Source organism: Colias eurytheme, chromosome 25 (genome assembly GCF_061535395.1).
Source record: "Colias eurytheme isolate Ceu_HAF_F1 chromosome 25, ilColEury1 Martin Lab GWU primary, whole genome shotgun sequence".
Lineage (NCBI taxonomy): Eukaryota > Metazoa > Arthropoda > Insecta > Lepidoptera > Pieridae > Colias > Colias eurytheme.
In genome coordinates this window covers 2,461,275-2,478,782 of record NC_143004.1, presented here as the reverse complement: position 1 = coordinate 2,478,782, position 17,508 = coordinate 2,461,275, and the positions used below count along the sequence as shown (strand labels likewise).

Genomic DNA, 17,508 nt, shown 5'->3' with positions numbered 1-17,508 from the left:
ATAGATATAGATTTCACGCAGTAAGTTTTGCGCTGAAGTCACGAAATAATTATAACATTATGTAAAATGTTTAGCGATTGTTTTTTGTTATGTTAAGGTCTATAATGGCGTGCGGAAGGTTAAACGTTTAAAAATAATATGGAATCGTTTAGGAATGCTTTTGTAACGTAGCTTAGTTTTAAAAAATATTTTTGTTTTGTACACGTTTACGGTAGTTTCAATTATTGAACACATGCAACAGTTCTTTTTTTATACTTTTTATGCTGGTGAAAAGTGTGAAATGTTTTTATTTAAATTTTACATTTTTAAGATTAATAAGTTATATTTCTAAAAATAAAACAAAGATACAAAATAAATTCAAATATTTAATTTAGTAACAAAACCAACCGCTAACAAAATACTAAAACTGAAAGCCTTGAGTACCAGGCGCGCAAAAACAGCAACGTCCTTATTACCACAGCACAAGGGACACACTATCCAAGCGAACGTCTCGTCTTCATACAATTGTACCAGGATATCATCGGCATTCAGGAGCACGTAATTTTCTAACGGCTGCCATACATATAAAATGGAAGATTCCAGAACGATTACGGAGATGACAATCTGTGAATATTCTGTTCTATTAGGGTGAAAATTTTACAAGTAGCTCTACATTGAAATTCTTCGTGATATTAGAATAAAAGTTTTAAATGGGTTTTGAACATAAAAACTCTCTAACGCAGTAGGTCTGATATTATTTTGAAACAAATGTAAATCCTTTTTTTAATCTCAGACAAAAAAGGAAAACAAATAACATCGCTATAAATAGTAAATACTTGGGAGGACATATTATTAATTATTATGTTTATTAAATACACTTATATTCACATACTAGGAGAACATATACCTCAAGTATATATCGGATGGGGTTGAACGTGACTTTATAAATTGGAAACACGTGTATTTTCTCCAGGATAAGACAGATACTCAGCAGGAAGACCAGCTTCGATGTGGAGTGTTCGCCAGCTAGCAGGTTTACTGTAAAAGATATAAATGTAACTTTTACTTGAATATACAGTGAAAGTATGAGACTAAAATGTGCAGTGATTTTTCATGTATGGCTGACTAGTTCTACGCCTTCGGTAGTTTCATCTAAAACTTAACATATTATATACTTAAACCTTCACCAAGAACTACTCTATCTATTAAAAACCTCGCATCCAAATTCATTCCGTACTTTAAAAACTCATGAACAGGTACTGAAAGACTGATAGCGGGAAGCGTCTTTGTAATTTGTATTACCACTATATTTATACTGTGGTATTACTATGTAGTGATTATACACATTACAACTGCTTTAGTCGTAGTAAACATTGTAAAAAATGGCCAAGAGTTAAAAAAGTTGAGTGATCTTGTTACAGGCTTGACCCTTGGAACCCGTAGTGGCAACAGAAAAGCTCTGCTGAGGACTACGATTTAGCTACACGTTGCCTAATTTTGGAATTTCAAAAGCTTAATTTCTATGACTAAATATTCGTATCGTAAAACCAGAGGTATTTTGAAAATGAGTAAAAATTTGTCGCTATTATATGAAGCTCACAACTAGGAGCTGTGATTATGGTCTGAAATAATATCTTCACGTCCTGTTTTTACATAGCGTTAGTTGATTATCATATCTGTATACTAATATTATAAAGCTGAAGAGTTTGTTTGTTTGTTTGAACGGGATCTCAGGAACTACTGGTCCGATTTGAAAAATTATTTCCGTGTTAGATATTTTATTATCCCATTTATCTAGGAAGGCTATAGGCTATATATCATCACGCTAAGACCAACAGGAGTAGAGCACTGTGGGTAAAACCGCAGGGCACAACTAGTTATTAATAGAATTAGATAATGATATATAAGTTTTTAGCACTGAAAGAAATAAAGATATTTATTTAAATATGTACCATTGTATAGAAGTGTTAGTTCATGTATTATCAATGCTAGAGCCAAAAGCACGGCAGCAGAACTGGTCATCTTGTCTCCATTTTATATTTTGTAAAAATCATTTCCCAAAAACAATGATACAAATCTGTACTGCTTGCTGTAGATAAGACAATGTCACCACAAATTGCCATTTATTATAGCTAGACGTAAAATTTATAGAAGTATGTCATCTAACTTTTTTATATTTTATTTGAAGAAATCCTGCATAGGATATTTCCTCCTGTGTTTTTCTTTGAGTATAAGTTAAAACACCTGAAATGAACGATTCAATTTAAAAACAAGTTGTAAATAACTTTAAGATACTGTAATGTTTAAATATGTTTTACGAGATAATTGAAAGAAGATTACCTAAAGCAACCGTTGCCAACAACACAATGCTAGATAATATTCATTAGCGAAAAACAACATTTTCTGGGGAACAAAACAATTGTTTGGCAAACTGATATAAGTAATATAAATTTTGTTCGGAGACATCACTTTTAGCTTTTTCTTGTAATAAATAATAATATAATTGAATATTCAAATTTTACTTGTGTACGATAAAGCATTTCCACACATTAATTTCATCAAGCATAAGGCCGCCTGTCCATCTGCAAGAAAACTTCCGCAAGAAATGTCCGACAGTCTGTCTGACAGTAGCTTGCAAGTCTAATTCCGCGTTTCCACCTGCAAGTAGACTTGCAAGTTGCTGTCAGACAGAGTGTCGGACATTTCTTGCGCAAGTTTTCATGCAGATGGAAAGGTGGCATAAATCTCGATAAACGTTCGGATAATTTCCAACACTAAACTCGAAACTCAAACACAACCCGTGCTTACCGTTAAAGAATAGAAACCGATAAACATTTCGCATTAACATCGCATCCCAAATCAAATTTCCATTCAATATAAAATAAAACAGTACTCGAAAAACCCATCTACACTAACAATAAAATGCGCTCGTCAAATAAACATAAAAGTTTTTATTGTACCCGACACGTTCTAGAGGAAGGACGCAAAATGTTTTTAATCCAAAGATAAAAATGAAATTCGAAATTGAATCTTCTAAAATAATTTTAATTATATTTGCTTTTGATTTGGTTACAAGTCTACATGTTGTTGAAATGGATGATTCGTTCGATAGAGATGAAGTAAAATATAATAGTGATGTTGATTATGAAAAAGAAAAGAATGAAGATGATGAGATTAAAGTTTATTTGGAAGAAAAGTATAGATTCAAGAATGATAATACGTCTACTAGATTTAGAATAACGTTCGATGAAAGAATGGATCCGGGTAATACATTACGTTCTTATAACTAGACTTATTTCATAGATTTCATTGCTGAGCACACGTGTCCGTAAAACTTCTTTGGTAGGATTAAAAGATACCAAATTCAACGCCTTCTACCTTCTATCTATCAATCCATGACGTGACGGTATTGCCATGATGCGACCTTGAAAGTTTTCTCTTAACGCGCCAGTTTCACGTCAAAAAGCCAATAAGATTCTGTGAATCCGTTGGCTTTATATCTCTCTGCATTGGTTAACCAGAATAAACAACTAAGAACAGAAATCCAACTGACATTATTTTGGAAACACATTTTTATTTTTCCTTTTTAAATTTTGCTTTTAACACACACTTCCAAATTATCTTTGTTACCATATCAAGCACTAGCTGTGCTCCGCGGTTTCACCCGCATTGCTCCGCTTCTGTTGGTCTTAGCGTGATGATAATAATTAATAATCCTTCCTCAATAAATGGGCCATCTAACATCGAAAGAATTTTTCAAATCGGACCAGTAGTAGTTCCTGAGATTAGCGCGTTCAAACAAACAAACTCTTCCGCTTTATAATATTAGTGTAGATGAAAAATAACAACGACATTTTCTGTACCATAATCACATGCTACGAAATTCTCATACAAGGCCATATTCCAGTATTCCCAGAATCAAACAACGAGCATCTAGCATGGGCATTCCGAGCATATGCCGTGCGGCGCATAGTGGGCGGCATGGAGACGAGCATATGCATGTATCCTTACAATGTGGCTATATCCAGGAATGGCAAGCATTGGTGCGGAGGATCGATCATCGATGAGCAGTGGGTGTTAACAGCTGGACATTGTATGGAATCGTGAGTTATGTTTGTGTGTTTACAATTTACTTCAAGGAAGCGCAGTCTCTCAATCCCACTAGTATTTTTTTTGTGATTGTCACCTCAATTAGTATCGAATTGGATAAAACTTATCCGCCCAATAAAGTTTTTATTACACGATAATATTAAAATGAATGAATGAATGAATGAATGAGAACTTTATTGTACACACCAAATTACAGACATTACATAAAATAGAATACACATAAATTGCACAATGGGCGACCTTATGGCTACAGAGCCATCTCTTCCAGGTAACCGAACCAAGGAAAGCAATGACAAAAACAACGAATACAGGTAGGTGGTGTATACTGAAGCACTGAAGCAATAAAAAAGATAAAAAATAAATAAATATGTATAATACGTACTAATAGATAGAGAAAATACATAAATATATAAGGTCATCACTTAATTAAAGATATAAAATGTCACTTAAAATGTCAAGTACGGGCAATTAGAATACGTTTTTAAAATGGTAGTATGGTAATGGTAGTATTCGACGAATAAGTTTTCCAAGCATTGAAAAATCGGCCCTAAATTAAGGTACGTAAAGCTGGCGATGAAAAATTAGCGAAATTAAAAAAAAACAACACCAGAATTTGTTGCTTATTTGTTGCTAATTAGTTGCTATAATGACGATTTTGTTGCTCAACCCCGTTCGCTGAAAATCAGCAACAGTTCTAGCTTAACGTTAAGGTAGCGTGCAGAAATCGGAAAAAGGGATGGATCGTTGCAAAAATGCAGATGAATTTGTTGCTAATTTGTTGCTGCATAAAAACAGTGAAAATTTTGAATTTTTTTCATTGGCGCCAAAAATAACACTGGCCACGTCAACTTAATTGTCGATTTTCGGTAGTGAAACATAAAAAAAAATTTGTTGCTCCTCACATCGTTCACTGCCACAGTGTACAGAGCCAGCAACAAAATAGAAACCGGAAGTAGAGTTAATTTTGAAACCGGTTTGCTAGAAAATCGTCCACGCCAGCTTAACTGTCGATTTTGGGTAGTGAAACATAAAAAAAAAATTTGTTGCTCCTCACATCGTTCACTGGCACAGTGTACAGAGCCAGCAACAAAATAGAAACCGGAAGTAGAGTTAATTTTGAAACCGGTTTGCTAGAAAATCGTCCACGCCAGCTTAACTGTCGATTTTCGGTAGTGAAACATAAAAAAAAAATTTGTTGCTCCTCACATCGTTCACCGGCACGGTGTACAGAGCCAGCAACAAAATAGAAACCGGAAGTAGAGTTAATTTTGAAACCAGTTTGCTAGAAAATCGTCCACGCCAGCTTAATTGTCGATTTTCGGTAGTGAAACATAAAAAAAAATTTGTTGCTCCTCACATCGTTCACTGGCACAGTGTACAGAGCCAGCAACAAAATAGAAACCGGAAGTAGAGTTAATTTTGAAACCGGTTTGCTAGAAAATCGTCCACGCCAGCTTAACTGTCGATTTTCGGTAGTGAAACATAAAAAAAAAATTTGTTGCTCCTCACATCGTTCACCGGCACAGTGTATAGAGCCAGCAACAAAATAGAAACCGGAAGTAGAGTTAATTTTGTAACCGGTTTGCTAGAAAATCGTCCACGCCAGCTTAACTGTCGATTTTCGGTAGTGAAACATAAAAAAAAAATTTGTTGCTCCTCACATCGTTCACTGGCACAGTGTACAGAGCCAGCAACAAAATAGAAACCGGAAGTAGAGTTAATTTTGAAACCGGTTTGCTAGAAAATCGTCCACGCCAGCTTAACTGTCGATTTTCGGTAGTGAAACAAAAAAAAAAAATTTGTTGCTCCTCACATCGTTCACCGGCACGGTGTACAGAGCCAGCAACAAAATAGAAACCGGAAGTAGAGTTAATTTTGAAACCAGTTTGCTAGAAAATCGTCCACGCCAGCTTAATTGTCGATTTTCGGTAGTGAAACATAAAAAAAAATTTGTTGCTCCTCACATCGTTCACTGGCACAGTGTACAGAGCCAGCAACAAAATAGAAACCGGAAGTAGAGTTAATTTTGAAACCGGTTTGCTAGAAAATCGTCCACGCCAGCTTAACTGTCGATTTTCGGTAGTGAAACATAAAAAAAAAATTTGTTGCTCCTCACATCGTTCACTGGCACAGTGTACAGAGCCAGCAACAAAATAGAAACCGGAAGTAGAGTTAATTTTGAAACCGGTTTGCTAGAAAATCGTCCACGCCAGATTAACTGTCGATTTTCGGTAGTGAAACATAAAAAAAAAATTTGTTGCTCCTCACATCGTTCACCGGCACAGTCTATAGAGCCAGCAACAAAATAGAAACCGGAAGTAGAGTTAATTTTGTAACCGGTTTGCTAGAAAATCGTCCACGCCAGCTTAACTGTCGATTTTCGGTAGTGAAACATAAAAAAAAAATTTGTTGCTCCTCACATCGTTCACCGGCACAGTGTACAGAGCCAGCAACAAAATAGAAACCGGAAGTAGAGTTAATTTTGAAACCGGTTTGCTAGAAAATCGTCCACGCCAGCTTAACTGTCGATTTTCGGTAGTGAAACATAAAAAAAAAATTTGTTGCTCCTCACATCGTTCACTGGCACAGTGTACAGAGCCAGCAACAAAATAGAAACCGGAAGTAGAGTTAATTTTGAAACCGGTTTGCTAGAAAATCGTCCACGCCAGCTTAACTGTCGATTTTCGGTAGTGAAACATAAAAAAAAAATTTGTTGCTCCTCACATCGTTCACCGGCACAGTGTATAGAGCCAGCAACAAAATAGAAACCGGAAGTAGAGTTAATTTTGTAACCGGTTTGCTAGAAAATCGTCCACGCCAGCTTAACAGTCGATTTTCGGTAGTGAAACATAAAAAAAAAATTTGTTGCTCCTCACATCGTTCACCGGCACAGTGTACAGAGCCAGCAACAAAATAGAAACCGGAAGTAGAGTTAATTTTGAGACCGGTTTGCTAGAAAATCGTCCACGCCAGCTTAACTGTCGATTTTCGGTAGTGAAACATAAGAAAAAAATTTGTTGCTCCTCACATCGTTCACCGGCACAGTGTACAGAGCCAGCAACAAAATAGAAACCGGAGGTAGAGATAATTTTGAAACCGGTTTGCTAGAAAATCATCCACGCCAGCTTAACTGTCGATTTTCGGTACTGAAACATAAAAAAAAAATTTGTTGCTCCTCACATCGTTCACTGGCACAGTGTACAGAGCCAGCAACAAAATAGAAACCGGAAGTAGATTAACACTACTCTGTACACTGTGCCGGTGAACGATGTGAGGAGCAACAAATTTTTTTTTATGTTTCACTACCGAAAATCGACAGTTAAGCTGGCGTGGACGATTTTCTAGCAAACCGGTATCAAAATTAACTCTACTTCCGGTTTCTATTTTGTTGCTGGCTCTGTAAGTACACTGTGCAAGTGAACGATGTGAGGAGCAAAAAATTTTTTTTTTATGTTTCACTACCGAAAATCGACAGTTAAGCTGGCGTGGACGATTTTCTAGCAAACCGGTTTCAAAATTAACTCTACCTCCGGTTTCTATTTTGTTGCTGGCTCTGTACACTGTGCCAGTGAACGATGTGAGGAGCAACAAATTTTTTTTTATGTTTCACTACCGAAAATCGACAGTTAAGCTGGCGTGGACGATTTTCTAGCAAACCGGTTTCAAAATTAACTCTACCTCCGGTTTCTATTTTGTTGCTGGCTCTGTACACTGTGTCAGTGAACGATGTGAGGAGCAACAAATTTTTTTTTTATGTTTCACTCCCGAAAATCGACAGTTAAGCTGGCGTGGACGATTTTCTAGCAAACCGGTTTCAAAATTAACTCTACTTCCGGTTTCTATTTTGTTGCTGGCTTTGTACACTGTGCCGGTGAACGATGTGAGGAGCAACAAATTTTTTTTTATGTTTCACTACCGAAAATCGACAGTTAAGCTGGCGTGGACGATTTTCTAGCAAACCGGTTTCAAAATTAACTCTACTTCCGGTTTCTATTTTGTTGCTGGCTCTGTACACTGTGCCGGTGAACGATGTGAGGAGCAACAAATTTTTTTTTATGTTTCACTACCGAAAATCGACAGTTAAGCTGGCGTGGACGATTTTCTAGCAAACCGGTTTCAAAATTAACTCTACTTCCGGTTTCTATTTTGTTGCTGGCTCTGTACACTGTGCCGGTGAACGATGTGAGGAGCAACAAATTTTTTTTTTATGTTTCACTACCGAAAATCGACAGTTAAGCTGGCGTGGACGATTTTCTCGCAAACCGGTTTCAAAATTAACTCTACTTCCGGTTTCTATTTTGTTGCTGGCTCTGTACACTGTGCCAGTGAACGATGTGAGGAGCAACAAATTTTTATTTTATGTTTCACTACCGAAAATCGACAGTTAAGCTGGCGTGGACGATTTTCTAGCAAACCGGTTTCAAAATTAACTCTACTTCCGGTTTCTATTTTGTTGCTGGCTCTGTACACTGTGCCAGTGAACGATGTGAGGAGCAACAAATTTTTTTTTTATGTTTCACTACCGAAAATCGACAGTTAAGCTGGCGTGGACGATTTTCTAGCAAACCGGTTTCAAAATTAACTCTACTTCCGGTTTCTATTTTGTTGCTGGCTCTGTACACTGTGCCAGTGAACGATGTGAGGAGCAACAAATTTTTTTTTATGTTTCACTACCGAAAATCGACAATTAAGTTGACGTGGCCAGTGTTATTTTTGGCGCCAATGAAAAAAATTCAAAATTTTCACTGTTTTTATGCAGCAACAAATTAGCAACAAATTCATCTGCATTTTTGCAACGATCCATCCCTTTTTCCGATTTCTGCACGCTACCTTAACGTTAAGCTAGAACTGTTGCTGATTTTCAGCGAACGGGTTGAGCAACAAAATCGTCATTATAGCAACTAATTAGCAACAAATAAGCAACAAATTCTGGTGTTGTTTTTTTTTAATTTCGCTAATTTTTCATCGCCAGCTTTACGTACCACCTAAATTATATTACGTTATTTTACAAAGAAACAATATCGTTGTAGAACATTATGAATATGTAATTGGGAGGCTATTTATGTTCAAGTTTGTTGAAAACTTCATTCGAGCTAAAATACACATTCCACAATTTTCATTGTGAATTCAATTGAATACAAATGAAGTATCCTTTACATTTTAAAGAACTAGCAATTACCTTCGGCTTCGCTCGCGTGTTGAATAGGTATATAAATTTTCTTGGTAATAAAAAGTAGCCTGTATGACCAGACATAAAAAATCATACCATAAAATCGCCCCGTTGCAATGTGTAAGAAAGACACACAAAAAATCAATTTCTGCATTATTTTAGAATAGTATAGAATTAGAATTTATTCACAGTAAAAATCGATAAGTTTCAAAAATACACAAGAAAAATAACAGTTAAGTACTACGAAAAGGATTTAGTAAGAAGCCGAAATAGAATGGGTCACCCATCCAATTTATGACTGTGCCAACCGTTGCTTAACCTCGAGATTCTATTCATATTTTGTTGATATAACATGATAGATATACCTTCACATTATATAAATGAAATAATCATAATAAAACTGTTTCAGAGCATTTGATAGTGATAGTGATAAGAAGAAGCTGCAGCCTTTCATCATCAGGGCAGGCAGTTCGTTCCACAATCGAGGTGGTTACCAGGCCAGAGTCAATAAGGTAAGGAACGATATATTATAAAATATGTCATATTATGAAATATAAATGTAGTCGCCATTTTGCATCTGAAAATCTAGGTGAGTGGATAAAATATTTTTTAGATGTCGTTAATCGTATAATACATTTATTAGGTTTGAGGAATGAAGACAAACATAATTTTTAGCTGTTTTGTGTGATACAGCACCTGCATTAAAAAAAACATACATCCAACAAATATTGTTATATTTTTCATAATGTAACTTGAAAATGAAAGTTAGTTTTATATTGAAATGATGATGATTTGCGAAGGACGCGGGTTCGAATCCTGCCTATTGATCGAATTTTTCTATTCTAATTAACTAAAACTAATTTCAATTCAATGATAAATTCCAATGTTCAAGGGTTATTTATTATACCAAATTAATAAAAATTGTCTAAGTCTTTGAGTATAGACCCACAGTAGATAACATCATTCTTTAAATGCATTCATCAATAATATATACTTTACTGTGATAAAAAAACTGCAAAATTATACGATTATAAGACTATACATTTTTACGATATGATTATTAGGGCTTCCTTTATTGTACCTTTGAAGGTTAGATCCAAGACAAAGTTCTTGATTTCTTCGCTAATTACCGGATCCATTGAATTTTGAATGAGTGGCTGTCAAGAAGTTTTGACAGCGCTTGTTCTATGGCTGAAAAATTGATCACAATGATGATAAAATTAAAATTTGGGGCGTTTTTCTTTCCGTAAATTTTTGATAATAATAATTTAATGAAGATAACAAATCGAATCTATAGTGTTGTTAAAGCTGATTAGATTTTTGGTAGAAAACGCTTATCTCAGGAATAGCTAAAAATATTCACACTTTCCAACACTTTCATTTTCATTCATTCTTTGGAATAATTATTATATTATTATTGCAATTATTTAACCAAGTTCTATTATTTATAAAGGCTATTCATTAGTACAAAACCAAAATAATTACTAATTTTTACATGTAATTATTGAAAAATTGTTCAAAAATAGTACTTAAATACACGCAGAAGTTAAAAGTTTTAAAGTGAAACTTTTATTACATCGTCTCAAACTTTTTGGTCTGTGTAGCGCATGTCGCGTGTATCGCGGCTGCCGAGTAGGTATGAAACCACACAACATTTTTTTGTTAGAACTCATAGCTTTCCAGCCGAGTCGGTCTTGTAAGGAAGGATCTTATCAAAACAGCTTCTTCATAATATAAGAATAACAAGCGCTCCGCCCCGGCTTCGCCCGTGGTATCTACATGTTTACGTTTTTTTTCATAAGAACCATCCTCGTAATTCAAGGAATAGATTCCTCAGCGCACGCGATGATAGAATTTTTATTAAGGATTTTTTTACACCTTGGGTTACATTATTGCATTTTTGGTAAAGATCTCTAATTTTTTTGAAAATGCAATATAGCCTATGTTGCTCAGTGAAGAAATGGTGATAGAATTTTTGAAATCGGTCCAGTAGTTTATGCGTGAAAACCATACATACATACATAATTACAAACCTTTCCTCTTTATAATATTAGTAAAGATAAAGATATATTAGTATAGATATACTTGATTAAAATTTCCAGGCATTTTTCCCAAAGGACTATTCACCAGGCAATGCAGATTACGATTTCACCCTGCTTCGCTTGGACCGACCTATGCCGATTGGCAGAAATATAGCAGTTCTGAATCTACCCTCAAGAGACTATGTTGTTAAATCCAATGATCTACTTATAGTCACTGGCTGGGGAAGTACTGATGTTAGTATTGCCACAGATAATATAATACTGTACTAGTATTGCTTTGAAATAAATTACTTACTGTGTTGGTACGTAGTTTTTTTCGCATATTTCTATAGCTTTTTATATTTATTATTAGAATCTTCTGGAAATAAAAAACAAAAGGAGAGCATTTTAGGTAACAAAAAAAGTGCATTTGAAGTTTGAATTAAAATCTAACATGAAACATCATGCATGGTCGTAGAAACAGCTCGATAATGAACCGCCCTAAACTATTTTAAACTTTAGAATGTATGTATGTTCAAATCGTGATAGCTAATTAAAAATATATTTTTGATTTGAAATTCATCAACATTCCAATTTTTCATCTAGGTTGCATATATCACTTCTAGCGATAAGGCCACCCTCTACGATCTACAATTTTAAATGCTTTCTTTCTTTATTACTTCATATATTTGTTCTTTTATACTTGTACAATAATTATTCCTTCATTAATTCTATCCAGGAATCGGGCTTTGGCCACATCCCGGATCGTATCCGCTTCGTGCCCGTCCCGGTGATGCAACTCGACCAATGTCAGAAGGCCTACAGATTCTATATTACTAAGAGAATGCTCTGCGCCGGGTATGCGACTGGCGGAAAAGATGCTTGTAATGTGAGTTTTGGACTATTTTTTCATTAGAAAATCTATTATCCCTTACTTGACATATACGGGCAAAATCACGGCATTATTGTAACTCAATACTGGACTGCCTAAGACCTAAGGAATTTATTTTTCATGATTGAATCATAGGCTGAAAAGCAGAAATAAATCCTTCACACATAGACTTAAAACAAGAACTTAAAGTTAACATTACTTTTTAAACAAGTAACTCAGACTAAGCACAGGCTTTTGCTGCTTTTACAATATTTTTCATTGGTACTCCGCTCCTATACTATTGTTTTTACCGTGATGTTATCATACCTAAATATCCTCTGGCCTTCGTGGACTAACCAACACAATTTTTACGTATCGAACCAGTTGTGAATCTGAGATTTAGCGTATGTATTTAACCGAACCAAATAAACTCATGTAAGATAAATATATAATAGTATATTAAATGAAATAATAATTAAAATCAACAGCTAATAAAATGATATTTTCAGCACGACTCCGGCGGGCCAGCTGTGCGTGATGGAGTCCTCTTGGGAATCGTTTCGTTTGGCGGCAAACAGTGCGGTGACCCACGGTCGCCAGGTAAATATATACAATTGTATAACTGTTTGTTTGTTTGTTCAAAATTATATGAGGAGGGTAATACATTAAAAATGAATGTCGTCGCCATGGGCAAAGAACACCTGCGAAAATGACGTTCAGTCAAGATGTACAACGTTGTATAATAAACAACATGACGAGATGTACTTTAGTCATTCTATTAAATATCGTCATTCAATGAACACGCTAGTCAAATAGTAGATGAAACCAGATGACGGCAACATATATGAATATAACCATCATAATTACATAATATTATTAATATAACCATTATTATATTATATATATTCATAAATTGCATTTAAATAAGATCGTATTGATATCTAAATTGAACATAAATTTTGTAGTTTTCATACAATGAAACCGTCATATTTACAGATTCGTTGCAATCAAATTCGAATATTTACTATGAATAATTCATTTGAATGCATAATATTAAAGTGAACGAGGTAACAATATTCAGTAGGGAAAGAATGATTTCCATACATATAGTTTTTGGTGGATATTTTAATCAAATAAATAAATTCACAATAATTTCCCTATTGTATAAGATTAAATACTTACCTATAAAATTCTGTCCTTACACCATAGTATTATTATAGGTATGTAAAACACGATTTTTTTAACTTTGTTCTCATACGAATGCTGAAGAATTAAAAGACAATAAGCAATCTTTAAATCCAGCAATTATGACTCAAATCTCACAACCAAAAATTAGACCTAACACACAGATAAACATTAATTTTACATTACATTATTAGATACACTGTACACAAACATACTCTTCATATTATTTAGACACAATTTTATGGTACATTTACATCAAACAAACGAGCTAGAGCAAGAGCATTATTTCGTGATCGTATTATGTATAAATGAAAACTCGTATTCAGTGGTGTTCGAGAAAAAATTAATCAGTTAAATAAGAAAACTATCACAGAGTATTGCACGCCTCATAAGCGAAGCGTTGAGGTGGGTACTACTGTCACTTCGCGCAAAACATCTGATTTTTCAAACTTAAAATGTCTTTATGTATCATACATTGCACTTGTAAGATAATACATATACACACATATTAAGAAAAAACACTATTTTTAACATTCATGATATTTTTGATGTCATTTTTGTTATTTAAACTAGTTAAAAAACAGTTTAAAAAAGTTCTGTCTTGGACGTCCGTGTGTCTGTATGTGCGGAGGATTTTCTTGTTAACACGATAGCGACCGAAATACTTTACTAATCGAGTCTTTTTTTTCTCTTACGCTTGAGTATGCTCAGGAATAGAACCCTTTTATTTTTCAGGGTCTGATTCGATGTGGTTTAATTGTTATTAAATAAACAAAAATAATAATTAATAAATAATTATTAAAAAAAATTATGAGGCGTGCACTTTTGGATTTTCCAAACTATTTAAAATTATACTCACCTCTAATTATTAATAAATAAACATTTTGTTAAAATTATGAATTAACAATATTATGAAAAGAAAATAACTATGATCCCAATACAGGTGTCTACAGCCGTGTAACAGAAATAACAGAGTGGGTGGAAGAAACAGTGACAGCTAATGAGGCTCACACCGTGCCAGAACTGAAGGCGAAGATTGAAAAAGCGCGGCAAAGGGAACGGGAGTTGCAGAAGTAAGTTCTAGATTGTTCTAGAAGGATGTGTCTAGGTTAAACTAAAAAGGTATTCCAAAATAGCATAGTATTACAATTTACATTAATTATTGTACGGAATGAAGAAGAGAAATTGCTGAATATAATATCTGTGTAAGAATTTTGATTCCTGCTAGATATATTATTGGCAGTTTGGCATATATTTTAGAAATGACTGATTGTTAAAAATACTAAAATATGTAGGTAAGTAACTAGGTAATATAAATATTTTAAAATACTAATAAACTCTTAAAACAAGGAGTATTATTATCTACTTGAAAAAAAATGTTATAATAATTCGGTTGCCACTTTGTTCACAAAAATGGAAAAAAATACATATGCTTTGGTTTTTCAAGTACCTAGGTATTTATAATGTCATATTTTATGATTAACCCATTGTGCCCCGAACGGCCCGATCGGTCCACGTCACAATAGATTTTCTATTGTGTCTGTGATTCCGGGGCCTGAGTTATTAAGTAGGTATTTTCAAATAATAACCTATTTAGTATTTCTAGCTTATTATAAGCCCTCAACCCCTCACCATAGCCTTGCTATTATTATCGAACATTGTTCCAAAGATTCCAGTCTATTGGGCTTACATAATAGCAAATCGCTTCCATTTGTGGGTAAGTCGTGATGCATTGCAAACCGCAGGAGCGATGCAATGATCGAAATTAAATTGTTTATTTGCGTGCCAACTGTTACTATACCTTAATAGACATTGTATAAAGATGTGTATTTTGAGGGAAACTTGTTATTTCTTATGTATAGGAAGAGGCTATGAAAACTAAATTCGGTGTTACGAAAAAAAACGTATCTCGGTGCAAGATCAAACGAACATAGAGCTAGAGCAAGAGCAAGTTCTTTCGTAATCTTTTTATTTCATATTGGCTTATATTGCAATATTGCCACAGTGTGTACCTACATATATAGGTACTTAGTATAGGTATTTATGTAGTGGGTTTAATTTTACAAAATACTAATCATAAGCTCTTGTAAAAATATACGTCTCAAAAAAGTTTTTGCTGCACATTTATTTGCCATAAATTCTATCATAACATGAAAACTATATATTTCAGATTCAAAGCCCGTGTAGAAGACAAGAAAAACAAAATCAAGAGTTGGCTGCGAGAAACGCTACAGTCACCCACCTTTTTAGATCTAGCCAAGAAGAAGCTTCGAGAAGCCGGTTTCAACATACGAAAGAACTACCGCAGGGCGGACATAGAACCAGATTCTATTATGGATGATAAAACTATGGATGAAGTTAATTTATCTAATTTAATTAATGATAGAATTCTAGAGACGGATGAACAGAATGAAGCAGAGGTTTTGTTACGTACATTAGCTATGAAAGAGGTTATGTTTGATGAAGGTAGTGTGTATGAAAATAGAGAAAAGAGTTTGAGTATGGATAGCGATGAAGCGATAGAAGCTCTGATTGCTTATATTAGTAAATAAAGGAACTTCGTCATAAGCATATTATACAATTATTATATTTTAACCAGTGTAAAGCGTGAATGTTTATGTATCTAATATCTATAGTTATAACGCGAATCATGTAAAAAGAACGCTGGATGAAAGTGATGGGGTGTGTTTTGGCATGTATCGAGTTTAGCACGAAAGTTATTTGCTGCTTATTTTTTTGTTGAAGTAGGCTCTCAAGTCGTGGCTACGCAACTACATATTTTTTATTCTTATACCACCTCATAACACCAAATAGACCAATAAATCGCCAATGCGCAGCGTTCTTTTTACATGACCCGACCTATACAACTATTTACCTATCTAAAAAAAGTTAAAAAAAAGTATAAAACATAAGACCACGTTCATACTTATTTAATAACTGCATCCATATTATTTTAATGCTCTAAGATATTATTGCCTAAAGGTATTGGTAGTTGCATATTGTAAAATAAGAATTTAATTATTTTAAATTATTTTATTTTTGTTAAATGTATAAGCCAACAGATTCCTTGATTATTGATTGAAAACAATAAATAAAAATTATTTGGAAAACAACCATGGTTTCATTTATTTAACTTTTATTAAAACCTAAGATTTTAATTTTTAAAACGCGAGAAACAGCGGGCACCAGTTTCAATAAATTACTTTTTAAAATAACGCCGTCTATGAAATTATAAGGATATCTATATTTAGATACATAAAATGAAAAGTTTATATAAACGTTTACTTGTTTTCTCTATTCGCCGTTAGATGTCACTTTTAAGAATTAGTAATTTTGTTATAAATTCTATATCTTCTATGCGTTAAATAAAATGCATAATTTAATTGAATAGAATAACCAAATGATAATTATTCATTTTCGTAAAATAATGCCGATAAAATAATGTTAAGAATCAGATATTTTTATCCGGATATATTTTTTTTATTTGATACAGCGCCATCTATAATTGTTAATTCGAAACCGAAACAAATGTCATTGTTTTAGCAGTTTTCACTAAATGATAAGAGATGGCGCATTTCTTAATTAACGTTTATTTTTGTAATTTTCTAATATTCTGGACACCACATGGATGATTTCACTTGACATCAAAGAAAAACATTAATTATTATTCTGTCATGGTTTGGTATAAATACTTCATCACTTAATATGTAATAGCAGGATTTTTTCCATACATAATGCACAAAATAAAGGTTATTTCGCTAATGCCTGGGAACGAAGGATAGCAATTATACAGTACTAGCGGTCCGCCCCGGCTTCGCCCGTGGTACATATTTATGTTTTCTCTACATAAGAACCATCCCGGTACTTCAAGGAATATAATAAAAAAAGAATTATCGAAATCGGTGCACCCGTTCTCGAGTTATGCGCTTACCAACACATTTTGCGATTCATTTTTATATTATAGATAACAGCTGAGATTCTGTACTAGGTAGTAATAATGCTGCATCATTTCTCTTTCTATCCTTCTTTAATTCTATGAAACTTAACAAGGCTGATTCCCAACTAGCATCTTTTAGAAAATCATCTTTTTCATTGCATAAACCTCAAAAATAAACAAAATTAAATGTTATTTTATTAATATTTTTCGTCAAGGACCGTCACATCACAGGTTT

The 17,508-nt window shown here is 33.9% G+C and overlaps 2 protein-coding genes across 2 annotated transcripts; one reads left to right on the top strand and one right to left on the bottom strand.

Annotated features, from left to right (window-relative positions):
* Positions 1 to 357: 357 nt before the first annotated feature.
* LOC149897485 (uncharacterized) lies at positions 358 to 2,001 on the bottom strand. The gene is made up of 3 exons (XM_090116513.1): positions 1,932 to 2,001; positions 887 to 1,017; positions 358 to 603 (listed from the first exon to the last, which is right to left on the bottom strand). The coding sequence occupies exons 1-3, from the start codon at positions 1,999 to 2,001 to the stop codon at positions 358 to 360; spliced, it is 447 nt and encodes a 148-aa protein (XP_089972639.1).
* A 989-nt stretch (positions 2,002 to 2,990) lies between these two features.
* On the top strand, positions 2,991 to 15,888 carry LOC149897484 (uncharacterized). Its single transcript, XM_090116114.1, has 8 exons — positions 2,991 to 3,255; positions 3,887 to 4,082; positions 9,669 to 9,771; positions 11,362 to 11,535; positions 12,020 to 12,169; positions 12,661 to 12,751; positions 14,280 to 14,409; positions 15,507 to 15,888. Exons 1-8 carry the CDS (start codon positions 2,991 to 2,993, stop codon positions 15,886 to 15,888), a joined length of 1,491 nt encoding a protein of 496 aa, XP_089972240.1.
* The last annotated feature ends 1,620 nt before the right edge of the window (positions 15,889 to 17,508 follow it).

What these genes read in the sequence shown, in the direction of transcription:
- LOC149897485 (XM_090116513.1), bottom strand. Translation starts at nt 2,001, where the DNA reads ATGACCAGTTCTGCTGCCGTGCTTTTGGCTCTAGCATTGATAATACAT. An exon ending in ACTAACACTTCTATACAATG is followed by an intron (nt 1,018 to 1,931) that starts GTACATATTTAA and finishes TATCTTTTACAG; the next exon opens with TAAACCTGCTAGCTGGCGAA. An exon ending in CCATCCGATATATACTTGAG is followed by an intron (nt 604 to 886) that starts GTATATGTTCTC and finishes GAATATTCACAG; the next exon opens with ATTGTCATCTCCGTAATCGT.
- LOC149897484 (XM_090116114.1), top strand. Translation starts at nt 2,991, where the DNA reads ATGAAATTCGAAATTGAATCTTCTAAAATAATTTTAATTATATTTGCT. An exon ending in ACCAGGCCAGAGTCAATAAG is followed by an intron (nt 9,772 to 11,361) that starts GTAAGGAACGAT and finishes TAAAATTTCCAG; the next exon opens with GCATTTTTCCCAAAGGACTA. An exon ending in GCGGAAAAGATGCTTGTAAT is followed by an intron (nt 12,170 to 12,660) that starts GTGAGTTTTGGA and finishes TGATATTTTCAG; the next exon opens with CACGACTCCGGCGGGCCAGC.